The 24157-nt window shown below is 42.3% G+C and overlaps 1 protein-coding gene across 2 annotated transcripts in view; it reads left to right on the top strand.

The window, feature by feature from the left end:
- Nucleotides 1-24157, top strand: part of LOC129853948 (zinc finger MIZ domain-containing protein 2-like) — a 67562-nt gene that overhangs the window by 12716 nt on the left and 30689 nt on the right. For both annotated transcript variants that reach the window (XM_055920488.1, XM_055920487.1), the window contains exon 2: nt 23415-23519. In XM_055920488.1, the coding sequence (XP_055776463.1) occupies nt 23470-23519 (50 nt within the window). In that variant the 5' untranslated portion in view covers nt 23415-23469. The remainder of the gene's footprint in view (nt 1-23414; nt 23520-24157) is intronic.

Genomic DNA, 24157 nt, shown 5'->3' with positions numbered 1-24157 from the left:
GATGCTTTACTGTTGGCATGACACAGGACTGATGGTAACGCTCACCTTGTCTTCTCCGGATAAGCTTTTTTCTGGATGCCCTCAAACAATCGGAAAGGGGATTCATCAGAGAAAATGACTTTACCCCAGTCCTCAGCAGTCCAATCCCTGTACCTTTTGCAGAATATCAGTCTGTCCATGATGTTTTTCCTGGAGAGAAGTGTCTTCTTTGCTGCTCTTCTTGACACCAGGCCATTCTCAAAGTCTTCGCCTCACTGTGCGTGCAGATGCACTCACACCTGCCTGCTGCCATTCCTGAGCAAGCTCTGTACTGGTGGTGCCCCGATCCCGCAGCTGAATCAACTTTAGGAGACGATCCTGACGTTTGTTGGACTTTCTTGGGCGCCCTGAAGCCTTCTTAACAACAATTGAACCTCTCTCCTTGAAGTTCTTGATGATCCAATGAATGGTTGATTTAGGTGCAATCTTACTTGCAGCAATATCCTTGCCTGTGAAGCTCTTTTTGTGCAAAGCAATGATGATGGCACATGTTTCCTTGCAGGTAACCATGGTTGACAGAGGAAGAACAATGATTCCAAGCACCACCCTCCTTTTGAAGCTTCCAGTCTGTTATTCGAACTCAATCAGCATGACCGAGTGATCTCCAGCCTTGTCCTCGTCAACACTCACACCTGTGAGAGAGAATCACTGACATAATGTCAGCTGGTCCTTTTGTGGCAGGGCTGAAATGCAGTGGAAATGTTTTTGGGGGATTCAGTTCATTTGCATGGCAAAGAGAGACTTTGCAATTAATTGCAATTCACCTGATCACTCTTCATAACATTCTGGAGTATATGCAAATTGCCATCATACAAACTGAGGTAGCAGACTTTAATATTTAATATTTCTGTCATTCTCAACTTTTGTCCATGACTGTACATCCTCTCTATGTTCAGAAACATTGGCGGTGGTGAGTGACTGAGGGCTTAACTAAAAATAAAGCTTGTAAACAGCAGTTGATATGACTGATCTGCGGGTTGGGAATTGGGAGGGTTCTCTGCTGTGTGTGTATTAAAATGAGTAGGGGGTTTGAGGTTTCCCCTAGGAACTACAAGTGTTTTCAAGCTGATGCCTTGTTGACCAAGAATCATGACCAAGCCAAGGAGTAGCTACATTTTATACTATTACTATGAACCTAGGAACTACAAGTGTTTTCAAGCTGATGCCTTGTTGACCAAGAATCATGACCAAGCCAAGGAGTAGCTACATTTTATACTATTACTATGAACACACTTGATCACGTAGGTGTCTGATACACCAATGTTGTTATTATTGTATCAAGTCCCAGTCCAAGACCTTCCTGTGAGTGTGAAACATTTGCACTTACGGCGTCTGCAAATACCTCCCTCCCTCAGAGCATGTGTGCAGCTACAGGTTGGATGACATAAATTCCAGTTGGCCTGCAATGGAGTGGATGGTCCATCAGGACTGATTTAACAGACACTGAAGAGAGCCACGCTCTATTGATGGGTCCGTACCTCCCAAGTCATAACACACAAAGGCTGTTAACAGTATTAACTCTGAAGTGATACATGTTCCCATGTCTCACTAGAGAAGTGTCTTTGTATGTGTTCTGAATGAGGGACCGTTCGCTTTGTTGCCGAGCCCCCCCCACACACACTTTGACAGGGTCCCAGGCAGCCAGTGTCTGTGTGTGCGTGTGTGCAGCCAACTCCCAATGAGTTGCTCGTGTCGGTGCCGATCAGTCAGCAGTCAAGCTGTTTTTTCACTTCGAAGCAGGAAGGGGCCAGTGACTGTGCAGGGTGAGTCACGGTGCCGCAGGGAAGAGAAAGAGAGCAGGGCCGGCACAGCACAACCGCTCTCTGCCCAAGTTTATACAGAGAGGAATATGTGCACTTTGGAATGGATTAAAAGTGAACACACCTGTGATGACTGGGCATACCAGTTCAAATACACCCAACTGTAAACTAATGACCACAGTTTGTCTTTTTTTTTTTTTTTTCCTTTTTTTTTTACCTTTATTTAACTAGGCAAGTCAGTTAAGAACAAATTCTTATTTTCAATGACGGCCTAGGAACAGTGGGTTAACTGCCTGTTCAGGGGCAGAACGACAGATTTGTACCTTGTCAGCTCGGGGATTTGAACTTGCAACCTTCCGGTTACTAGTCCAACGCTCTAACCACTAGGCTACCCTGCCGCCCCGTCTTCATTTATATGAAGGTCTATATTTTTTTGTGTGGGGGGGGGGGGGGGGTAATGGCAAAGTCTTGCTGCCTTGTCACCCAATTACGTGTTGTTGGCATTCTCATATGGCTTTATGATGCTGATGACTTCCTCGAGTAATGAGTTGTAACTAAAGCATTTTCTGGGGTGAAGGTGGTTGTTGTTAACTTGCCCCTCTCTAAATAAATTCCCATAAGTACTGCATGTTCTGCTGACATCACTCAACCTTTCACCTGGTATTTGGGGGGGGGGGGGGGGGGGGGCTGGGGGACATTTTGTCTCTCCAGCTAACTCATTTCCTTGTCTCATGTGATGTAGAGACAATTGCATGCTTATCATTGTGACATTATGCCATACACCTATATTTTTACCTTAAACATTTCATTTGTTTAAAAATAATGTTTTAGCCTAAGCTTTATGCATGTGAGTTTGGTTTATCGGTATGTACATTTTGTTTTGTTGTCAAAGTAGTGCGCTGATTGCTTGCTAGATGCCAGCCTCTCTACCTCTTCTTTACCTGTGAAGGTGGCCTGTAATGACTGTGTCTTCAAGAGCTCACTGCCAGGCAGCCATCCAGATACAGTACTAGTGAGTGAGAACGAGAGGAGGGGGGGGGGGTCTTTTTGAGTATGCTGCACCAGTAATTTAGTTGATTCTGTAGTTTGTGTAAAAGCATCTGCACTCCCCTGGTCCCTTAGCTGGGTAGAGGGACTCAGTCAGCCTTGCAGATGTGCTCAGCATAGTGGATGCTCCCCAAATTGCACACTATACCCTATATAATACACTACTTTTGACCAGAGCCCACTAGAGTGCCATTTGGGATTGACCCACAGTCAGAGCCAGAGCCAACAGTTTCACATTCACTCACACTCATTTGGAGAGAGAGGGCACGGCCGTCGGCGAAAACCAATTGCCCCTGTTGATTATGGGCGATTCCAGTGTTATGGACATTACATTTGCACACAAAATCACAACTTTCATGTCTCACAGAATGGACAAACAAAATATAAATACAACTTTTGATGCGTGGGTCTATAGTAGTGTTTACCCCAAAAAGAAGACTTTTAAATATTGGCATGTTGGAGAAATAAAGCATATAAGACGCATTATGGATGCTACATGAAATTAGATTTTTGAGAGACTGAACATATTATTAAAAGTCTCAGTTTGTAAGTCTTAGGTCAAAACATTGTTTGCCATTTCAAAGGAAAGTCTTTGCTGAATAGAAAAACAATAATTTTGAATTATTACTTTACAGAGGAAAAAACTACAGTTATGGATGTTTATTAAAAAAATATAAAAAAAATAGGCAAGTCAGTTAAGAAATAAAGTAAACAGTGACTGTAATGACTTCTCTTGCACTGAGATGCAGTGCCTTAGACTGCTGCGCCACTCGGGAGCCCGAGTCTGAAATAGACATTCAAATCTTCAAGGGGCAATCAGCAGTTGCTACATCCATTTCTGGACTTAAAAATTAATGATATGTATCCATTGATTCGTAAAGAATATACAGTGTATTCAGAACCCTTGAATTCTTCCACATTTTGTTACCTTACAGACTTATTCTAAAATTGATTAAATAAAAAAAATCCTCATCAATCTACACACAATACCACATAATGACGAAGCAAAAACAGGTTTTAGCCATTTTTGCAGCGATTACAGCATTGAGTCTTCTTGGGTATGACACTACATGCTTGGCACACCTGTATTGGGGAGTTTCTCCCATTCTCTGCAGATCCTCTCAAGCTCTGTCAGGTTGAATAAGAAGTGTCAGTGCACAGCTATTTTCAGGTCTCCAGAGATTTTAGATCGGGTTCAAGTCCAGGCTCTGGCTGGGCCACTTAAGTACATTCAGAAACTCCTACGCAGGTGCATGTTCATTAATTGTTTATGGTTCATTGATCACGCATGGGAAACATTTAAGTCATTTAGCAGACGCTCTTATCCAGAGCGACTTACAAGTACATACATCCATACTTTTTTTTTTTGTACTGGCCCCCCGTGGGAATCGAACCCACAACCCTGGCGTTGCAAGCGCCATGCTCTACCAACTGAGCCACACGGAAACAGTGTTTAAACCCTTTACAGTGAAGATATGTGAAGTTATTTTGATTTTTACGAATGATCTTTTAAAGACAGGGTCCTGAAAAAGGGACGTTTCGTTTTTGCGGAGTTTCTATTCAGTGTGCGAGCCAATATTGAGGTTATGATTAAGTTGGAGTTATTTTCTGTCTGTATGAACAAGGACAACACACAGGTCTTTCCGTCATTGTATGTTTTTTTTTTGTCTGCAAATTAACTCAAGTTTACGGACAATGTCAAATGTGATATAGCGAAGCACCTGAGTGAGTTGGGTGTGCAAACAACTGGATTCGTTATCCCTTTCATGCCCTGCCTCCAGTCCACTTACCGATATCTGAACAGGAGAGCCTCATTGAAATTGCAACAAGCGGTTCTGTGAAAATTGAATTTAATCAGAAGCCACTGCCAGATTTCTTGATTGGGCTGCGCTCAGAATATCCTGCCTTGGCAAATCGCGCTATTAAGACACTGATGCCCTTTGCAACCACGTACCTATGTGAGAGTGGATTCTCGGCCCTCACTAGCATAAACTAAATACAGGCACAGACTGTGTATGGGAAATGATTTAAGACTGAGTCTCTCCAATACAACCCAACATTTCAGAGTTATGTGCATCCTTTCAAGCACACCCTTCACATTAACCTGTGGTGAGTTCACAATTTTCGATGAGCAAATAAGGTTTTATATGTAAGATTGTTAAATAAAGAGCAAAATTATTGATTATTATTATTTGCGCCCTGGTCTTATAAGAGCTCTTTGTCACTTCCCACGAGCCGGGTTGTGACAACTCACACTCATTCATATGCTTAATAAATGTATTGTACAGTTTGTGTGTGTGGCAGGTTTACAATGATGGCAAAAAACTATATTTGAGATTGTGCTGACGCTGGTGCTAGAGGGGGTATGCAGCTGGAGGTTTAATGTTTGAAGGGGTACGGGACTATAAAAAGTTTGGGAATCACTGATAGCAGGAGTTAGCGGTGTATTGTCAGCTAATTTAATGTGTACGTACAAGAAAATGAAACCATTTAATCGTATTTGCGTACTTGTGAATTGTTGCATTACTCAGTAGTGTAATATGGTTTGGTTGCATTAAAACTTCTTATGGCTGAGATCCCATTAACGGGATCAACTTGACAACAGCCAGTGAAAGTGCAGGGCGCCAATTTCAAACAACAGAAATCTCATCATTAAAATTCCTCAAACATACAAGTATTTTACACCATTTTAAAGATAAAATCCCACCACAGTGTCCGATTTCAAAAAGGCTTTACGTCGAAAGCACACCATCTGATTGTTAGGTCAGTACCTAGTCACAGAAAAACACAGCCATTTTTACAGCCAAAGAGAGGAGTCACAAAAAGCAGAAATAGAGATAAAATTAATCACTAACCTTTGATGATCTTCATCAGATGACACTCATAGGACTTCATGTTACACAATACATGTATGTTTTGTTTGATAAAGTTCATATTTATATCCAAAAATCTTAGTTTACATTGGCGCGTTATGTTCAGTAATGTTTTGCCTCCAAAACATCTGGTGATTTGGCAGAGAGCCACATCAATTTACAGAAATACTCATAATAAACATTGATAAAAGATACAAGTGTTATACATGGAACTTTAGATACATTTCTCCTTAATGCAACCGCTGTGTCAGATTTCAAAACAACTTTGCGGAAAAAGCACACCATGCAATAATCTGAGTACAGCGCTCTGAGACCAAAACAAGCCATAAATATACCCGCCATGTTGTGGAGTCAACAGTAGTCAGAAATAGCATTATAAATATTCACTTAGCTTTGATGATCTTCATCAGAATGCACTCCCAGGAATCTCAGTTCCACAAATGTTTGTTTTGTTCGATTAAGTCCATCAGTTATGTCCAATACCTCCTTTTTGTTTGCGCGTTTAGTTCAAAAATCCAAATTCACGACGGGCAGGCCAGACGAAAAGTCAAATTCCATTACAGTTCGTAGAAACATGTCAAACGATGTATAGAATCAATCTTTAGGATGTTTTTAACATAAATCTTCAATAATGTTTCAACCGAAGAATTCCTTTGTCTTTAGAAAGGAAAAGGAATGCAGCTAACTCTCACGGGCGCGCGCATGATTTAGCTCATGGCACTCTGCCAGACACCTGGTTGAAACTGCTCTCATTCTCTCCCGCTTCACAGTATAAGCCTGAAACAAGGTTCTAAACACTGTTGACATCTAGTGGAAGCCTTAGGAAGTGCAATATGACCCCATAGACACTATATTGGATAGGCAAAGACTTGAAAACCTACAAACCTCAGATTCCCCACTTCCTGGTTGGATTTTTTCCCTTGGGCTTTTGCCTGCCATATGAGTCATGTTATACTCACAGACATCATTCAAACAGTTTTAGAAACTTCAGAGTGTGTTCTATCCAAATCTACTAATAATATGCATTTCTTAGCTTCTGGGCCTGAGTAGCAGGCAGTTTACTCTGGGCACTTTTATTCATCCAAGCTACTCTACTGCTCCCAGCCATAAGAAGTTAATCTAGACCGTAATATTTTTTAGATGAAAAGTTTCTCGGATTGTTAAATAGTTTGTTCTTATTGGCTACTGTGACATTTATGGTCAATTTGAGGTTTGGACCAAGATGTCACGTTGCCAGTCACAATGAAAGGTAAGGATGTAATGTGAATTGAAATCTCTTTCGCCACTCAGCTCCTCAGACTCCCCTTCATCTCTTGTAGTGGGAATAGGGTTCTAAGCAGTATCCGTGTCACCTATGTCTCTAAACAAATAAGGGTGGCATTGAGGTGAACTCGAATGCAGTTATTCTGACTGTTGCGTCTTGTTGCCTTGATTTGGTTCAGTGACAAACGGTTTGAGTAATTGTATAGGGAAAAGGGCGGTTAGGCTTATCACATCAAGAGAATTATTTACCTCAAGTAAATTAATTACCGTCCTGAAAAAGGTCACCTTTATGTAGGCTATGCGTTTTCAATGTCTGAGACAGTTGGCGACCCTTCAGAGAACATCAAGACAAGATTTTGCAACGGTAACCGTTTTGCAACTGAAATGAGCCTTCCTTATTGGACAAGTTCGGGTTTCATCCCATTTGCTTCTGTCTGTGGTTCCAAATAATTGACTTGACCTTACCTGTTTTTCAGGAAATGGAATACTGTCTGCAGTGAGGGCTTTGGGGAGGGGAGCTCAAAATCCTGTTTCTGTGAGGGATCCATTGCTATTGTCCCTCTGGGGACCTTTCACATCTGCTATTCAAAGAGGCTGAAACAGTTTTTGGTTTTAGTCCCTTCTATAGCTTGTTCCAGTAGAGGCAGCTAGAGGTGGTGCATTTTGGAAACCCAAGTGGTTCTGAGACTGCATTCTGTGTTGCCTCCTAACTGTCATCACAGTGTCTGATAGTTCTGGGATTTCTTTCTCTAGCTGCACTCTTGAGTTTCCCAAATGAGTGGTTGAGACTGGGGAATGCTCAATGAAACTTTATCAGATGCCATCACTATGATGATTCATTACAATTCTATGTGTAAGGCCTATGTCATCAGGGATGCCAAGCAAGTATGTCTGTGTGCGCAACCGGGTCTCCACAAATGAGTGAGCACATTTGCGTTGGATTTTGGGGAGTGTAAAAGTGTGTTGTCTAACACTGTAGTGATGTTCAGGAATGTGTAATCTTGGGCCGGCCCCCCTCTGTTCACTCAGCTCCCTTCTTCCCAGCACTATTCTCTTCGCAAACCATTCCTCAAAGGTCCCGTGTTGGGGGAGGGGCCCCACACCGACCAGTTATTTGACTTCAGCCTCTGTCCGTTTGGTGTTGGTGAATGGCTTGACCAGTGGTGGGGGATAAGCACTAATGTCCTGTTTTCTGGAGCTCTTGTGCTGGACAGTGGACACCGCTTAAGAGGCACCCATTGATGGGCAAGTGTTGCAACTAGGTGCTTTCGGAAAGGTAGCAACCGTCTCTCAAGCTTGTGTGCAGAGGTAAGCCTTGCTCTCTGTGCTGTTGTCCTTCTAGCTACTCATACTGGAATGGGTCTTCTGTTTCCTTTCACTGTAGAGCACATCACGTCGGCGCTAGGCTAAATTAATGGGGCTGCTGCTGGCTGTTCCATCTATGTCTTTGTGTTTCAGGAGACAGCCACACAGGTTGGACTGTCCGAGGTTGGCTGGAATAATAAGGCTGTTGAATATGTTGCCTTGACTTGAGATTGTGGGTTGAATTGACAGATGTCATCTAGCTAACCATAAGACATCGGACACCAGGCCTGTATTCATGAAGTGCTGATTTAGGGTCAGTGTTGTTTTTTTTGTTGATTATAATGAATGGATAGAGGGACCTGATCCTAGATCAGCATTCCTACTATGAGACGCTTGGTACATACGTGCTCTAAGCTATTCAGAAAGCTTTTCAACAGTTGTGCCTTTGGCTGGAGCTGGAGGTTCAGGTGAACTGGCCATTGAAGTGGTGCTGTAGAGAGGATGACACCGCAGGGAGGGCACCTTTACAATGGAATGAATGCAGGAGGAAGTGATTGAGTTTGTTTTGGAGGTGCAACCACCAGAATAAAGCTTACCTGTCTCGTCCTCATCCCCCCCACCCCAAGAATGTTTATTTGGGAACCAATAGGTCTTCAGTGGCAGGGCCCATAGTCATAAAGCATCTAAGTATGAGTGCTGATCAAGGGAATGCTTTGCTGATAAACCTGTGAATACCAGGGTGTTGGAATAAGAAGTGGGCCCAAAGGTTTATGTGTGTGTGTGTTTACAGTTCCGTGCCGGTCCCTAACACTGGGGGGGTTGGAGCAGGGCTGTGCGTGACCTGGATCTGTGTGGGGTAGAGCGTCTGAGTGTGTTTCAGGGCAGCTAAGTGGAGAGTGTGTGTGGGGTAGTCGGTCATTCACAGTGTGTGTGTCAGGAATATTGATCTGAGACAGATCACACGGTTAGTGTATCTGACACATTTTCCCACGTGGAATCCTCCATCGTTCACTCAGCTACGTGTGTATGTGTGTGTAATGCAGCCAGATCCTAGTCATATAACCAGTACCGTCGCTCCATCAGACCAGACGCCATGGCGATCAGTTGAGGAGGATGTAATTTGTTTTGATTGGCGTCTACATTAACTTGCCGTCGGTCCTCAGCCAAACTCTGAGAAGATTAAAGGACCATATGTTAATGCTGTGTGAGCAGCGACCCACCGCACTCTGTCTGCCTCGCTACAAAATAACAGTTCTCATCTCAGCAGCAATGCTCCCATACAGTCCTTCTCATTAGATCTAACCTCCGCTTTGTCTTGCCTCTGAAAAGGTATGCGTAAACTTCGGCACAGTACATTTGTTAAGGGCAATTCCACGGAAATGGAATTACACTGAGACTCCAATTTTTCACTTTAGAATGTATGCAAAACAAAAAACGTTGATTTCAAAGTTTAACAAACCATACAACTCTATGCACAATGACTACTAGAAAAATGTTCCAGTAAATGTTTTACAAAACTGTGCAGATAAAAAATTTGGTAACAGAATTTCAGTCAAATGTCCTTCTGTTTTATTCTGTTACCTAACTTTGTATATGCACAGTTCTTCCTGTAAATATGTTTTTGTAAAGTTTTCTGTGGAAATTGTTAAAAGTAGTCCTTGTGCATAGTTATATGGTTTATTAAACTTAGAAATCAACGGTTTTTGTTTGGTAAACATTTTAAAGTTAAATATCTGACTGGGCGATATATCAAATGAATGCTCTAACAATCACTTTCCCTCTTCCGCTCTCCAGTTATTGCCCTCTCCTCCCCGCCCTCTCTACCTTTGCCGGCCCACTCTCCCTGCAATTTTCCCTTATTATCCTGGTAGGCATCCTTCTCTCTCTCATACTCCGCTGCCCCCCCCTCCCCTCACCCCCCTCTTCTTTCCACATGTATTTTTCAAGCTGGAGGCTGTCTGACCTAAATCTAGCAAGCAGGCAGTGACAGGAATTAAGGGTGGTGCGGGGGGGAGGGAGGGACAAAAGGCAATGATTCCAACAAATTAGCATGCCAGTTAATGGCGCTCATCCTGGCTATGTGGTATGGCCCAGAATGAGGGGATGGGGGATAGTGAGGGGTTGGAGGGGGGGGATGACAACCCTTTGTACAAAGGCCCCTCAAGGGAAATTAAACTCCTCATTCTGAAACATCTTCACCCGTGCTACTGCTCGGCTCTTCTACTCTGCTGCATGTGTGCCATTTGGCACACGGAGATCGAGAGACATTCCCACTGTTTCCACTCTCCATATCACATTTTCCACCTTTTTGAAATCCTGCTGCTATTTTTAGTCCTAAACTCTTCTCAGCTGTGAGGAATCTGTGGCGTGCAGCAGTAGCCACAGAGGCTGTGATATTGTCCAAAAGCAACAACACAAGCACTGCATGGCATCATGCTGCTGCACAGGACACAGGTGCACAACCTCCTCGTGTGTTGCCTTAGCCTAACAATTAGTACTGATGTCTGATGCCTGAGCATACCACGTCACTGCGCTCTGAAGCAGGATTATGGCGTCAGCATGCTTTGGTTTGAACTCGGCTGGGCAAAGCGAACGAGTGTGCTCGCATATTCCCTTAACTGACTTGCCTAGTTAAATAAAATAAAAAACAAATAAAAGACGTTTGCTTAAAAAAGAGGGAAAGTGGCAGTATTACCCCATGACAGTAGTGGGCGATAAACTGGTAATAAGCCATCTACGGCCAAACAAGGAAGAGATGTGCGGGACTGATAAAATTGCATACAAAGAGAGACCCGGGAATTGCCTGGAATCTACTAGATTTGCAAGACATATATCAAATGGGTAAAACTTATTTTGGGTAAAACTGCAGCAGGAGACCCTCGACTGGGCGATTTTTATATCTAATTAATGCTCCAACTCTCTCTCCCTCTCCCGCTAATTTTTGTAATTTGCCATGTTGAATCGAGTTACGGGGCTGAATCGAGAAGAAGAATAAACTTTCGTCACCCCTACAGTTGACCAGTCACCAATGAAGTGGCGTAGACTTTGGCTCCCGAACTTCGGTTTTCCTACCAAAAGTGCACACGAACAGCCGAAAGAACTCCTGCCAAAGACAAAACTGTCACGAAATGTAGTCATAATATATGTACAAACTGTTTCAGTTGGGAACCATGCCGAGGCCTTTAGACCATACTTCTTTGATACTTACGTTTGGCCTGCATGGGGAAAATTACGTTTGCTTGAATTAGGATTTGGGTAAGATTTTAAAATCCTTTTGTGTCAGGCTACACACACAGTGCAGCCTGTACAGTTGACCCCAGGCAGGATGGGGCCATGGATTCATGCTGCTTATGCCAAATCCTGAGTCAGCCATCAGCATGATGCCACAGGAACCACTCCTCAATTGTCCAGTGTTGGTGATTGCGTGCCCACTGGAGCTGCTGCTTATTGTTTTTAGCTGATAGGAGTGGAACCAGGTTTGGTCGTCTGCTGCAATAGCCCATCCGTGACACGGACCGACGAGTTGTGCGTTTCGAGATGCCATTCTGCACACCACTGTTGTACTGCGCCGTTATTTACCTGTTTGTGGCCCGCCTGTTAGCTTGTACGATTTTTGCCATTCTCCTTCGACCTCTCTCATTAACAAGCTGTTTTCGCCCACAGTATTGCCGCTGACTGGATGTTTTTGTTTGTCGGACAATTCTCTGTAAACCCTAGACACTGTCGTGCATTAAAAGCCCAGGAAGCCATTTCTGAGATACTGGAACTGGCTTGCCTGGCACCGACGATCATACCACGCTCAAAGTCGCTTAGGTCACTCGTTTTGTCCATTTTAATGTTCAATCGAACAGTAACTGACTGCCTCGATGCCTGTCTTCCTGCTTTATATAGCAAGCTACGGCCACATGACTCACTGTCTGTAGGAACAAACCATTTTTGTGAACCTAATAAACTGTCCGCTGAGTGTACCAGTCAAATGTTTGGACATCTACTCATTCAAGGGTTTTTCTTTATTTTTACTATTTTCTACATTGTAGAATGATTGTGAAGACATCAAAACTATGAAAAAATCCATGGAATCATGTAGTAACCAAAAAAGTGTTAAACAAATCATAATATATTTTAGATTCCTCATAGTAGCCACTCTTTGCCTTGATGACAGCTTTGTACACTCTTGGCATTCTCTCAACCAACAGCATGAGGAATGCTTTTCCAACATTCTTTAAGGAGTTCCCACACATGCTGAGCACTTGTTGGCTGCTTTTCCTTCACTCTGCGGTCCAACTCATCCCAAACCATCTCAGTTGGTTTGAGGTCGGGTGATTGTGGAGGCCAGGTCATCTGATGCAGCACTCCATCACTCTCCTTCTTGGTTAAATAGCCTTTATACAGCCTGGAGATGTGTTGGGTCATTGTCCTGTTGAAAAACAATTATAGTCCCACTAAGCGTTAACCAGATGGAATGGCGTATCGCTTCAGAATACTGTGGAAGCTTGCTGGTTAAGTGTGCCTTGAAATCAAAATAAATCACTGACAGTGTCAACAGCAAAGCATCATCACACCTCCTCATCCATGTTTCACGGTGGGAACCACACATGTGGAGATCATCAGTTCACCTACTCTGCATCTCACAAAGACACGACTGTTGGAACCAAAAATCTCGAATTTGGACTCCTCAGACCAAAGGACAGATTTCCACCGCTCGAATGTCCCATTCTTCTCTGCAAATCTTCTCGAGCTCTGTCAGGTTGGATGGGGAGCGTCACTTTACAGCTTTTTTCAGGTCTCTCCAGAGATGTTCTCAGATTCAAGTCCGGGTTCTGACTGTGCCACTCAAGGACATTCAGAGACTTGTTCCGAAGCCAGTCCTGTGTAGTCTTGGCTGTGTGTTTAGGGTTGTTGTCCTGTTGGAAAGTGAACCTTTGACCACAAATGGAGATCCTGAGTGCTCTGGAGCGGGTTTTCATCAAGGATGTCTCTGTACTTCACTCCGCTCATCTTTGTCTCGATCCTGACTAGTCTCCCAGTCCCTGCCGCTGAAAAATATCCCCACAGCATGACGCTGCCACCACCATGCTTCATCGTAGAGATGGTGCCAGTTTTCCTCCAGACGTGACGCTTGGCATTCAGGTTCATTTGTGGTTTCATCAGACCAGAGAATCTTGTTTCTCATGGTCAGAGTCCTTTGGTGCTTTTTGGCAAACTCCAAGGGGGCTTCTCCCCCGATTTACTCAGTTTGGCCAGGCGGCCAGCTCTAGAAAGAGTCTTGTTGGTTCCTAACTTCTTCCATTTTAGAATGATGGAGGCCACTGTGTTCTTGGGGACCTTCAATACTGCAGAAATGTTTTGGTACCCTTCCCCAGATCTTTGGACAATTGTGTGATCATGCTCTTCGTAGCTGATGTGAGCAAGACCTTTAAACAGGTTAACATTCACAAAGCCGCGGGGCCAGACGGATTACCAGGACGTGTACTCAAAGCATGCGCGGACCAACTGGCAAGTGTCTTCACAGACATTTTCAACCTCTCCCTGACCGAGTCTGGAATACTTACATGTTTCAAATAGACCACCATAGTCCCTGTGCGCAAGATAGCGACGGTAACCTGCCTAAATGATTACTGCCCCTTAGCACTCACGTCGGTAGCCATGAAGTGCTTTAAAAAGGCTGATCATGGCTCACATCAACACCATCATACCAGAAACCCTAAACCCACTCCAATTCACATACCGCCCCAACTGATCCAAAGATCTCAATCGCACTCCACCCTTTCCCACCTGGACAAAAGGATCACCTATGTGAGAATGCTGTTCATTGACTACCGCTCAGCGTTCAACACCGTTGTGCACACACAGCTCATCACTAAGCTAAGGACCCTGGGACTAAACACTTCCCTCTACAACTGGATCCTGAACTTCCTGACGGGTCGACAGATTTGGCATGGGTCCACAGATCCTCAAAAAGTTGCACCATTGAGAGCATCCTGACCGGTTGCTTTACCACCTGGTATGGTAACTGCTCGGCATCTGATCTGAAGGCTGTACAGAGGGTATTGCGTACGGTCCAGTACATCACTGGGGCCGAGCTTCCTGACATCCAGGACCTATGTACTAAGCGGCATCAAGTGTCAGACTCCAATCACCTAAGTCATAGACTGTTTTCTCTGCTACCGCACGGCAAGCGGTACCGGAGCGCCAAGTCTAGGACCAGAAGGCTCCTTACCCCCAAGCCATAAGACTGCTTAACTAAACTAATCAAATGGTCTCCCGGACTATTTACATTGAATCCCCCTCCCCTCCTTTGTTTTTACAGTGCTGCTACTTGCTGTTTATTATCTATGCATAGTCACTTTACAAATTACCTCGATTAATCTGTACCCCCGCACATTGACTCTGTACTGGTACCCCCTGTATTTAGCCTAGTTATTGTTATGTACATTTCTTGTTGCTTTTATTTATTTTTTTACTTTTAGTATATTAAGTAAATATTTTATTAACTCTAGTTCTTGAACTGCATTGTTAGTTTAAGGACTTGTAAGTAAGTATTTCACAGTATTCGGCGCGTGTGACGAATAAAATGTTATTTGATTTGAGTTCCTTCAACTTCATGGCTTGGTTTTTGTTCTGACATGCACTGTCTACTGTGGGACCTTATATAGACAGGTGTGCTTTTCATGTCCAGTCAATTGAATCTACCACAGGTGGACTCCAATCAAGTTGTAGAAACATCTCAAGGATGATACATGGAAACAGGATGCATCGGAGCTCAATTTTGATTCTCATAGCAAAGGGTCTGAATACTTATGTAAATCAGGTTTAATTTTTTTTTTTATATATACATTTGCAAATAAAAAATAAACTGTTTTCGCTTTGTCATTGTGGGATATTGTGTCTAGATTGAGGAAATGTTTTATTTAATCCATTTCAGAATAAGGCTATAACCTAACAATGTGGGAAAAGGGAAGGGGTCTGAATACTTTCCGACAGCACTGTATATGGCATCTTTGGGCCATTTTATTGTGTTTTCCATAACCCCTCAAGCATTTTAAGCTGTCCACCCGGGCTCTTTTACTCAGGGCCCCCCCTTCCAGCATTGGGGAACATCCCGCACCCCACCTATTTCTATGGGCACAAGCACTGTTCATGACACCAGCTGTTCACACCCCTTTTGTTGGTGGAGAAAAATTTTCAGGGTTAATTAAAGCTTATTTCCGGAAATTTTACACATTTTGTCAAGGGGTGCAAACATAGTTTTGCAGTTTTAAATATAATTTTCTTGCAATTCTATACATTTTGCCACGTCTAATATGTATTCATGTGATATTTGAGTAACAAAAAAATTACAACTATCTCTGGGCTAAAAAAACAAAATGACAAAGGATTAGCTGACATGGGCTAATTGATCTGGACATTTCTGACAAGTTATAAATAGCTCTTTAAGGTATACAATGTCTAACATGACAAGAGGAACTGATGAGGCACTACACAATTCTCGAAATTGCACCTTGTGCATACTACTATTAGACCTTTCAAGAGTAAGTTTAATGTCTGACTTAGTTCCTTAAAAACAGTTATTTTTATTTTTGGCGGGGACCTCCCACAGTTTGGTAACCACTGTAATAGAGACCCACAATGGAGGTGAATATATTGATAAAAGTATATTCACCTCCACTGTGGTACTCTGTACGGCCCCATGCGGCTGGTTGGTGGCTGTACCAAAGACCTCAGAGTGGAGCATCCATACTACTGAGATGAACTTGATTAACCAAGTTGATTTCACCTGTTGAGTCTCCTCTCAATGCCACACTCTTGCCACTAATTATCAGGACTGCCCTGGCTTATTCACACCTTTTAGTTTGTATTTAAATTCTGTCAAGCCATTCCTCCGTTTCTTTCCAGTTAAGAGTAAGTTTGTTTACTATTTTCCATTTATATTTTAGTCAGGTCATGACATTAAGATGTCTTCTAATTTCCTTATTTGAAATATATTGGTTGAATAGATTCATACTTATCACCTGCTTATGTCCCTCCTTTGTTGCAGAACCACACATATTCTACTTTTACCATGTCCAACCACAAGTCCTGAATAAATATATGAACTTTGTCATCTGCCAGAGTACCCCGGGGGAAATCTATCCAACCATTTACCTATCTTGGGTTTCTTAGCCTATTTTTCAGCGGCAATATTGGAAATTACTGCCAGGGGGGGTAATGGACCAAATCTGCGATGGCACTATACCCAAAAATATGTATTTAGACATGCCCTTATTTAGTGGGTAGATGTAATTTTTATATTGTTTGGAATGATTTTACCCTATTTTCTAACAGGAAATCCTGGTTGACTGACATGCTTCCCAGAATGCCCCCAATCTTAACAATGTTCTTCAAGGTATCTAGTCTTATTCAATATATCAAACTTGGTAGACTAATTAATTCACCTATCCTCTCGACTAAACGTATACACTGAGTGTACAAAACATTAGGAACACCTTACTAATATTGTGTTGCACCCCCTTTTGCCCTTAGATCAGCCTCAATTCGTCGGGGCATGGACTACAAGGTGTCAAGTGTTCCACAGGGATGCTGGCCCATGTTGACTCCAAAGCTTGCCACAGTTGTGTGAAGTAGGCTGGAGGTCCTTTGTAGAGGTCGACCGATTATGATTTTTCAACGCCGATACCGATTTATTGGAGGACAAAAAAAGCCGATTAATCTGCCGTTTTTTTATTTATTTGTAATAATGACAATTACAACAATACTGAATGAACACTTATTTTAACTTAATATAATACATCAATAAAATCAATTTAGCCTCAAATAAATAATGAAACCTGTTCAATTTGGTTTAAATAATGCAAAAACAAACTTTTGGAGAAGAAAGTGCAATATGTGCCATGTAAGAAAGCTAACGTTTAAGTTCCTTGCTCAGAACATGAGAACCAATGAAATCTGGTGGTTCCTTTTAACATGAGTCTTCAATATTCCCAGGTAAGAAGTTTTAGGTTGTAGTTATTATAGGACTATTTCTCTATACAATTTGTATTTCATATACCTTTGACTATTGGATGTTCTTATGGGCACTTTAGTATTGCCAGTGTAACAGTATAGCTTCCATCCCTCTCCTCGCCGCTACCTTGGCTCGAACCAGGAACACATCGACAACAGCCACCCTCGAAGCAGCGTTACCCATGCAGAGCAAGGGGAAAACCTACTCCAAGTCTCAGAGCGAGTGACGTTTGAAACGCTATTTGCGCGCACCCCGCTAACTAGCTAGCCATTTTACATCGGTTACACCAGCCTAATCTCGGGAGTTGATAGGCTTGAAGTCATAAACAGCGCAATGCTTGAAGCACAGCGACGAGGTGCTGGCAAAACGCACAAAGGTGCTGTTTGAATGAATGCTTACGAGCCTGCTGGTGCCTACCATCGCCCAGTCAGACTGCTCTATCAAATCATAGACTTAATTATAACATAATAACACACAGAAATACGAGCCTTAGGTCATTAATATGGTTGAATCCGGAAACTATCATCTCGAAAACAAAATGTTTATTCTTTCAGTGAAATACGGAACCGTTCCGTATTTTATCTAACGGGTGGCATCCATAAGTCTAAATATTCCTGTTACATTGCACAACCTTCAATGTTATGTCATAATTACGTAAAATTCTGGCAAATTAGTTCGCAATGAGGCAGGCTGCCCAAACTGTTGCATATACTCTGACTCTGCGTGCAATGAACGCAAGAAAGTGACACAATTTCACCTGGTTAATATTGCCTGCTAACCTGGATTTCTTTCAGCTAAATATGCAGGTTTAAAAAAATATATACTTCTGTATTGATTTTAAGAAAGGCATTGATGTTTATGGTTAGGTACACGTTGGAGCAACGACAGTCCTTTTTCGCGAATGCGCACTGCATCGATTATATGCAACGCAGGACACGCTAGATAAACTGGTAATATCATTAACCATATGTAGTTATAACTAGTGATTATGATTGATTGATTGTTTTTTATAAGATAAGTTTAATGCTAGCTAGCAACTTACCTTGGCTTCTTACTGCATTCGCGTAACAGGCGGGCTCCTCGTGAGGCAGGTGGTTAGAGCGTTGGACTAGTTAACCGTAAGGTTGCAAGATTGAATCCCTGAGCTGACAAGGTAAAAATCTGTCGTTCTGCCTCTGAACAAGGCAGTTAACCCACCATTCCTAGGCCGTCATTGAAAATAAGAATGTGTTCTTAACTGACATGCCTAGTTAAATAAAGGTGTAAAAAATATAGTGACCATTCCGATTAATCGGTCGACCTCTAATCCATAGCATGGATAGAAGAAGGTTCCTTTATCTTCAACCTCGTGTTGCGTTTTCGGTTTGTTGACTACTCAGACCTTGGCTGCAGCTCGGGTCACTTAGTCTATGTTAATTCTTAACTCACATGTCTTATACCCTCGGCTCGGAAGTGGGCGTTTCCTCCTTTTAGGGCAATTCTCTGGGCGTACCAAATTACGAGGCAAGGTCTGGATTTTACTCTGATCCAATTTAGACAACTAACTTCACATTTCATCTTTACCAAAACATCCTCTTTGATTTGGACATTTCCCACCCAACGTACAATGTATAAACATCAAGCATATACTAGGAAAACTCTTAAGTTACAATGTTTTCGTTATAACGTTGTCCTTTAACTTTTAATAACATAACAAAAATGACATTCATTTTCATATTCCATCTATCGTCATTACCACCCTTGTGGCTGACGAAACCCATTGTCCCAAAGTCCATTTATTGCATGTTAATGTTCTGAGGCCGGTTCTCTATAGTGAGGGGACAAAGGAATTTTGTCTGCTGCCTTAGATTTACAATGGGTGGGAGGTGTCATAAACCCCCCCACCTTCATACCCCTCGATCTCTTCTCCTCTGGTGGGTGTGAGAGATCTCTCTGTTGGATTGTGGTCCCCGGTAACCTGACCCGAGCAGGCCGGTCATGACACTACCTCATCTTTGTACCCCTCACATTATCTGTAAGTTCCCTCAGTCGAGCAGTGAATTTCAAACACAGATTCAGCTACATAGGTACGGTATACGTAACAACAACATTACATTCAGTACCACTCAGTCTCACTTCCTGGCTGCTCATAAATTCAGTGGAGAACCGGTTCTCCAACCACTAGGACCATCCCCAACCTCTCCCGTATCCCAAAGAAATGTTTGGTTTGGCCTGATGTTATTATGATGTACATCATGACAATGGACTTCACGGCTTTGATCATGTAACACATTTTCTCTCCATCCGACCTGCCCGAGGCTGAACTAGTGACCATCTGTCCTGCTACAGTGCCTTCAGAAAGTATTCATACCCCTTCATTTATGCCACATTTTGTTACAGCCTGAATTCAAAATGGATTAAATAATTTAAAAAATCACACAATACCCCATAATTATAAAGTGAAAACATATTTTTGGAAATGTATTGCAAATGTACATAAGTATTCTACATCTGTAGAAGCACCGTTGGCTGCGATTACAGCTGTGAGTCTTTCTGGGTAAGTCTCCAAGTGCTTTTCTCACCTGGATTGTGCAACATTTGCCCATTTATTCTTTTTTTTAAATCTTTAAAGCTCTGTCAAATTGGTTGTTGATCATTGCTAGACAACCATTTTCAGGTCTTGCAATAGATTTTCAAGCAGATTTAAATCAAAACTGTAACTAGGCTACTCAGGAGCATTCACTGTCGTCTTGGTAAGCAACTCCAGTGTAGATTTAGCCTTGTGTTTTAGGTTATTGTCCTGTTGAAAGGTGAATTGATCTTCACATTTCTGGTGGAAAGCAGACTGAGCTAGGTTTTCTTCTATGATTTTGCCTAATAATATCACTGAGTACCACTCGCCATATTTCAAGCATAGGGATGGCTGCATCATGTTCTGGGTATGCTTGTAATCATTATGGACTGGGGAGGTTTTCCAGCATGAAAGATAGATTTGAGCCGGTCGGTCACTAATGTTGTATTGGATTTGCCCCAAACATAACACTTTTCTATTCAGGACAAAAAAAGTATTGCTTTGCCGCATTTCTTGCAGTATTACTTTCGTGCCTTGTTGCAAACAGGATGCATGTTTTGGAATATTTGTATTCTGTACAGGCTTCCTTCTTTTCACTCTGTCAATTAGGTTAGTATTGTGGAGGAACTACAAAGTTGTTGATCCATCCTCAGTTTTCTCCTATCACAGTCATTAAACTCTGTAACTGTTTTTAAGTCACCATTGGCCTCATGGTGAAATCCCTGAGCAGTTTCCTTCCTCTCCGGCAGCTGAGTTAGGAAGGACGCCTGTATCTTTGTGGTGACTGGATGTGTTGATACACCATCCAAAGTGTAATTAACAACTTCACCATGCTCAAAAGGATATTCAATGTCTGCTTTTTACATTTATTTTTAATCTACAAATACAGTGGCAAGAAAAAGTATGTGAACCCTTTGGAATTACCTGGATTTCTGCATAAATTGGTCATAAAATCCATAAAAAAGTCACAACAATAGACAAACAGTCTGCTTAAACTAATAACACAAACAATTATATGTTTTCATGTCTTTATTGAACACACTGTGTAAACATTCACAGTGTAGGGTGGAAAAGTATGTGAACACTTGGCAGCAATAAACTCAACCAAACGTTTTCTGTAGTTGCGGATCAGACCTGCACAATGGTCAGGAGGAATTTTGGACCATTCATCTTTACAAAACTGTGTCAGTTCAGCAATATTCTTAGGATGTCTGGTGTGAACAGCTCTTGAGGTCATGCCACAGCATTTTTAATCAGGTTGAGGTCAGTACTCTGACTGGGCCACTCCAGAAGACGTATTTTCTTCTGTTGAAGCTATTCTATTGTTGATTTTACTTCTGTGTTTGGGTCATTGTCATGTTGCATCACCCAACTTCTGTTGAGCTTCAATTGGCGGACAGATAGCCTTACATTCTCCTGCAAAATGTCTTGATAAACTTGGGAATTCATTTTTCCGTCAATGATAGCAAGCTGTCCAGGCCCTGAAGCAGCAAAGCAGCCCCAAACCATGATGCTCCCTCCACCATACTTTACAGTTGGGATGAGGTTTTGATGTTGGTATGCTGTGCCTTTTTTTTCCTCCACACATAGTGTTGTGTGTTCCTTCCAAACAACTCAACTGTTTCATCTGTCCACAGAATATTTTGCCAGAAGCGCTGTGGAACATCCAGGTGCTCTTTTGCAAATTTCAGACATGCAGCAATGCTTTTAGATATACTTTTGTAACCCTTTCTAGGTTTATGCAAGTCAACAATTCTTAATCAAATCAAATTGTATTAGTCACATGCGCCAAATACAACAGGTATAGACCTTGCAGTGAAATGCTTACTTACGAGCCCTTGACCAACAATGCAGTTATATAAAATAAAAAAAATACAGATAAGAATAAGAGAGAAAAGTAACTAGTAATTAAAGAGCAGCAGTAAAATAACAATAGCGAGACTATATACAGGGGGGTACCGATTTAGAGTCTGTGTGGGGGCACCGGTTAGTTGAGGTAGCATGTACATGTAGGTAGATTTATTTAAGTGACTATGCATAGATGACAACTGAGTAGCAGTGGTGTAAAGAGAGGGGAGGGGGGCAATGCAAATCGTCTGGGTAGCCATTTGGCTATATGTTCAGGAGTCTTATGGCTTCAGGGTAGAAGCTGTTTAGAAACCTCTTGGACCTAGACTTGGTGCTCCGGTACCACTTGCCGTGTGGTAGCAGAGAGAACAGTCTATAACTAGGTTGGCTGGAGTCTTTGACCATTTTTAGGGCCTTCCTCAGACACTGCCTGGTATAGAGGTCCTAGATGGCAGGAAGCTTGGCCCCAGTGATGTACTGGGCCGTTCGTGCTACCCTCTGTGGTGCCTTGCGGTCGGAGGCCAGGCAGTGATGCAACCAGTCAGGATGCTCTCTGGTGCAGCTGTAGAACCTTTTGAGCATCTGAGGACCCATGCCCATAATCTTAGGTCTTCTGAGATCTCTTTTGTTTGAGGCATGGTTCACATCAGGCAATGCTTCATGTGAATAGCAAACTCCAAATTTTGTGTGTTTTTTTTATAGGGCAGGGCAGATCTAACCAAAAAATCTCAAATTTTGTTTCATTGATTGGACTCCAGGTTAGCTGACTCCAATTTAGCTTTTGGAAAACTTCACATAAAAGTTCACATACAAAGTTCACATACTTTTCCCAACTTACACTGTGAATATTTAAATGATGTATTCAATATAGACAAGAAAAATACAATACTTGGTGTGTTATTAGTTTAACCACACTGTTTGTCTATTGTTGTGACTAAGATGAAGATCAGATAAATGTATGACTAATTTATGCAGAAATCCAGGTAATTCCAAAGGGTTCACATACTTTTTCTTGCCACTGTAGGTTGCCCTTTTTGCAAGGCATTCTAAAACATCCCTGGTCTTTGTGGTGAAATCTGTGTTTGATAGTCACTGCTCTACTGAGTGATCTAACAGATGGTTGTATGTGTGGTGTACAGAGATGAGGAAGTCTTTCAAAATCATGTTAAACACTGTTATTGCACACAGAGTGAGTCCATGCAACTTATTTAGCGTCTTGTTAAGCACATTTTTACTCCTGAACTTATTTAGTCTTGCCATAACAAAGGGGTTGAATACGTATGGACTCAAGACATTAGAGCTTTTTATTTTTTATTAATTTGGAAACATTTCGAAAAACACAAGTCCACTTTGACATTATGGGGTATTGTGTGTAGGCCAGTGATAAATATAAATGTAAACCATTTTAAATTCAGGCTGTAACACAACAAAATGTGGAAAAAGTCCAGGGGTATGAACACTTACTCAAGGCACTGTATACATAACAACAACATTGGGCGGTAGGCCTATGTTGATTTTTCTCAGTAGTGCCCCTCTAGTAGCTGCGGGATGCTCTGCCGATCATTGTTTCGGTTGTTTCTCCTCTTATAATTATAGACTTTCTGAATATGCAAATCATAGAAACATTGCTGGAACATTTGTCATGTCTATTCTCCAACATGGTACAGTAGACTGCAATCTTAATAGTTGGCCTCATGTCTAAACACGTGTTCTTTTGTTTTCAGGCTGTCTGCTGGTTGAGGAGTTGTGGGGCTCCCTGCTGATCCCAACGTCCTTCCGATGAACCCCATGAATTCCATGAAACCTGGCCTGCCTCCTAATCCACACAGGTGTGTACCAACTACCCACCCAGCCAGACAGCCAGCCCATCTCACCTCCCTCTCCATTCGATAAGGATGATTCTTAGCTTTGATGTGGTTTTGTAGATTAGAAGAATGGCTGTGACTTTCAGGGTCTGTATTCACATGTCTCAGAGTAGGAGTGCTGATCTAGGATCAGGTCCTACCCTCTTATTCATTATGATTTAAAACACAAAACTGATCCTTGGTCATACTCTGAGATGCTTTGTGAACACGGGCCCAGAAATACATCCTTTCTGTGAATTTTTGTCAAGGAGGCAAGGGAGAGTCGAAATGAACTGACCGATAAAGTGATCTTCTTTTGAGGATGGCTGGTTAAACGTGGGAGTTGAGAAAAGAGTGTGACAGTAAAGGTTTTATTTTAATGAGAAAGTACACCCACACAAGGCAAAAACGTCACCACCTCTCACTCCAACATAGCTTACTCAACAAAGTTTTGTGCTGATATAACCCTCACTTCAGTCTTGTTTGCTTGGATAGAGGCCAGGGTCTAGCCTACCAACATCACGTACTACGACCCCAACAAAGAGCTCAGACTCCAAGTGGACACGTCGAAGTATGGACTAGGTGCAGTGCTACTGCAAGAAGGAAAGCCCATCGGCTACGCT

This window comes from Salvelinus fontinalis, chromosome 4 (assembly GCF_029448725.1).
Source record: "Salvelinus fontinalis isolate EN_2023a chromosome 4, ASM2944872v1, whole genome shotgun sequence".
NCBI lineage: Eukaryota > Metazoa > Chordata > Actinopteri > Salmoniformes > Salmonidae > Salvelinus > Salvelinus fontinalis.
This window is presented reverse-complemented; position numbering and strand designations above follow the sequence as displayed.